Genomic DNA, 3,896 nt, shown 5'->3' with positions numbered 1-3,896 from the left:
GAGATCCACAAGGAGACTAACAGAGGCAGAAAACCTGGGCTCAGGGGCCCTGCAAAGACTGATGAATCAACTAAGGAACATGCATGGACAGGACCTAGCCCCCCTGCTCAGATGTAGTCCATGAGCAGCTCAGTCTCCATATGGGATTCCCTAGTAAGGGGAGCAGGGCAGTCACGGGCATGAACTCAGCTGCCTGTTCTTTGATCACTTCCTCTTGGCAAGATGGTCTTACTAGGCTACAGAGAAAGAGGTTCCAGACAGTCCTGATGAGACCTGGTAGGCTGGGGTCAGATTGTAGGGTACAGTGAACTAGGGGAGGGACTTAGGGAGGCATGTAGGAGGGAGGGGCTACAGCCAGGATACAAAGTGAATAAATTGTAATAATAATAATAACAACAACAACAAAAATAAAAAGAAGCAGGCTCATATAAAATTATAGCTTCATAGTCAGGTGTCACATGGTCTACCAAGGAAATGGTACAAGATACACCATGAAACACACTATATTTAAGGTTAAACATTTTGTAGGGAGAGGAAAAGAAATTATTATTTTCTACCCTATTGCTGCTCAGAAAAATATAACAAGCTTGATGGTGCTAATAGGAAATTGCAACTTACATAAAAAATAAAGCCCATTAGATATAATGATAGCATTTGAAATTATCTCTACATTTTTGAAAAAATATGACCTTAGCTATCTATATACTTCCATATATCTCCACTTCACCATGAGCATACCCCATGCATCAAGAAGTTATTATCTGGTCCAAGGTTCCAAGGAAAGAACATAATGCAAGACTAGCAAATCAGAGGTAAGACCAAGTATTCAGGGAGCAGCTCCTAAAATGACTGCATAGTTACAGTTAGTGTGTTAAACTTTATGGAAGTAACAAAGATAGAAAATGAATTTAAGTTTTGTTACTTACAAAACAGCAAGGGATAATTGCATACTCCTACATTGCTCTTGATTCGAAATAAGATTCAGATGTGCATCTCAGGAAAAATAATGTTTGTAAATTTGTGCAAATAACAAATCAGTAACTTGGTGGGTTACTGAAATAAATATTATCATTTACCATAAAACCTAAATAACATTCAAATTTATAATGGAGACAGCAAAGAAATGACAGTTTTTATGTGACCCACTGCTAGATAAGTGCCTCTATTTAAGCCGTTCTACTCAGCATTCAGTTCAGGCCCTTCCACAGTAGACAGGATGCTGACATATTAATAAGAGGATTTGAACATATTTAACATTTCATGATGGTGTAAAAGCAGAATAATTTTTTATTTCTTCCTTTAATTCTAGGAGCCTGTCACAATTCCCAAATAACACTGATGAAGAATATTTCTGAAGTGACTGAATTTATTCTTATGGGGTTAACAGATGTCCCAGAGCTGCAGGTCCCTTTATTTATCATCTTCACTCTCATTTATTTGACCACACTGGTTGGGAACCTTGGGATGATTGTGTTGATTCTCCTTGACTCCCGACTACATACTCCCATGTACATTTTCCTCAGTAACCTCTCCCTGGTGGACTGTGTTTATGCCTCAGCTGTCACTCCCAAGGTAATAGAAGGGTTTCTCACAGGAGATAAGATCATATCCTACAATGCGTGTGCTGCCCAGATGTTCTTCTTTGCAGCCTTTGCTACTATTGAAAGTTTCATCTTGGCCTCGATGGCCTTTGACCGTCATGCAGCAGTGTGCAAACCCTTGCATTACTCCACCACCATGACAGCTACAATGTGTGCCCTGCTTACTGCTGGTTCTTACACCACTGGACTCTTGCAATCTTCTATACATGTTGCCTTCACTTTCCATCTCTCCTTCTGTCATTCCAATGTTGTGAATCACTTTTTCTGTGACATTCCTCCACTGCTAGCTCTTTCTTGCTCTGGTATTCACACAAATGAAATTGTACTGTTATTGTTGGCAGCATTCAATGTTGCTTTTACTCTATTGGTTATCATGACCTCTTATCTACTTATTTTTGTTGCAATCCTGAGGATGCACTCATCTGAGGGCCGACGGAAGGCCTTCTCCACCTGTGCATCCCATCTCACCACTGTTTCTATCTTCTATGGCACAATCATCTTCATGTACTTGCAACCCAGCTCCAGTCACTCTATGGACACTGACAAAACAGCATCTGTGTTCTACACCATGGTCATCCCCATGCTGAACCCTCTTGTTTACAGCCTGAGGAACAAAGAAGTCAAGAATGCATTCAAGAAGGTTGCTGGAAAAGCATTGTCTTCACTGGGATTAGTCACTTAACTGTAGAGTGTTTACAAGTGATCTGAAGCTATAGGGTATCTGGTTTATAAATAATTTATCTATAATTATTTCTTGACTTTAATTTCTCTGAATAGGTATTTTATGGATGAAGCCTCTTCTGTTCATTTTTTTTTTTATTTTGGCTATGCACAACTAAGTTCGGATACATTGTCACTAATATTAGGCACTTCAATTTAAAAATTTTGATTGTAATCCTAGATACTGGATACCCAATACTACAACACTGCACCACCCTTCCTGTGTATGAACTGCCGTTGTGTAATTAGTTCCTTGAGTTGAGACATTGGCTCCTTGAGCAGGGTGAAAGCTTCTAAGCTCAGGAAGTAAATAAAAATTAAGAGTTCAGATGTCTCAAAAATTTAACCTTTAGGGTGTCAATGAAACTTCCTGAGCTCAGAATGTTACAAGCGTCACAAAGGCTGGTCCACAGAACTACAAGAGTAAACTAATGAAAGAGAGGGGAGATTCTCAAGGCGCACTTCCTGAAAGCTGTTTATTGGGTTCTAGCAATTCATATCTTTTTTCTGAATTGTCAGCCATGCTGGTTAGGCTTTCTAATGATGCATCTCCCTTAGATACAATTCTGTGCCTGCAGGCAGCTCCTCAACCATACTCGTGTAAGTCACAACCATGACTAAACTCCTTGGTTCAGCAGGATAGATTTTCATTGAACTGTTTATTCGGTATGCCATTGAGACCCTCTCTGGGTTGAATAGACAATTCTTTGCATCTCAGTCACAAAATAACTACTGTGATAGAAAACCATGATTGGTGGGTAAATAGATCAACAGATATTAGAGTTATAGTACTTTTTTATTTTTATTTTTTACAATTTTTAGCTTCTTAAAATTTTACAATTTTAGCTTCTTAAGTGTTCCATACAAAGTTGTGTCATATTCACTCCTTCTCCCTTAACAATACCCACTTTTCTATGGATTTATCTTCATGTACATTTGTTTTCTCCACTTAAGACCAAATTTGTGATCTCCAAATAATCTTTGATGTGTGGCCTTCCAGTGGAGAATGGTCAGCTTAACAGTGGGCACAGTGTTAGAAAGAACTGTCTTTTTCTCCCAGCAACAATCGATTGGCAATGCCTTTATGACTGCTGGCAGGATTATATGCCCAATTACCCTCTGAGCTGTACAGGTGGGTTATTAAGTTTTTCAATTTCACCTTCATTTTATCTTCAGCTCCCTTCAATATTTCTTTCTCTATATTGAAATGAGTTCTTTCAAATCCCATGCTCCCTTTGCCGTTTTACTCAAACATGTTTGCATTTTCTTAGGCATCACTTAGGGTAATTATTACTGTTCATTTAAGTCCACTGAGCTGCTTCTTCATGCCTCATACAAACACCTTAATGTTTTGATAAAGTTAATAAATGTTCTTTTAAGTTCTGTGTAATGGGGTTCATCCCGGTCATTTTTAGTGGAAAACAACTTTTTAGGACCTTGCATTTTAGGGTAAATACGCAGTCTTACCCTTACATACTGTGTGTGTGCATGTTCACGTGTGTGTGCATGGGCATGGGTGTATGTATTTGCACGGTGTATGTGTATGTTTGTGTGTTTATACTGAGAGCTAAACAT

General features: G+C 38.8%; 1 protein-coding gene across 1 annotated transcript; it reads left to right on the top strand.

Annotated features, from left to right (window-relative positions):
- Positions 1-1,335: 1,335 nt before the first annotated feature.
- On the top strand, positions 1,336-2,283 carry LOC129681967 (olfactory receptor 5B12-like). Its single transcript, XM_055614187.1, has one exon. The coding sequence runs from the start codon at positions 1,339-1,341 to the stop codon at positions 2,281-2,283; it is 945 nt and encodes a 314-aa protein (XP_055470162.1). The 5' UTR covers positions 1,336-1,338.
- The last annotated feature ends 1,613 nt before the right edge of the window (positions 2,284-3,896 follow it).

This window comes from Psammomys obesus, unplaced genomic scaffold (assembly GCF_907164565.1).
Source record: "Psammomys obesus unplaced genomic scaffold, mPsaObe1.curated_primary_1811, whole genome shotgun sequence".
Classification (NCBI taxonomy): domain Eukaryota; kingdom Metazoa; phylum Chordata; class Mammalia; order Rodentia; family Muridae; genus Psammomys; species Psammomys obesus.
The sequence above is the reverse complement of the archived record's forward strand: the minus strand, read 5'-3'. Positions and strand labels throughout refer to the sequence as shown.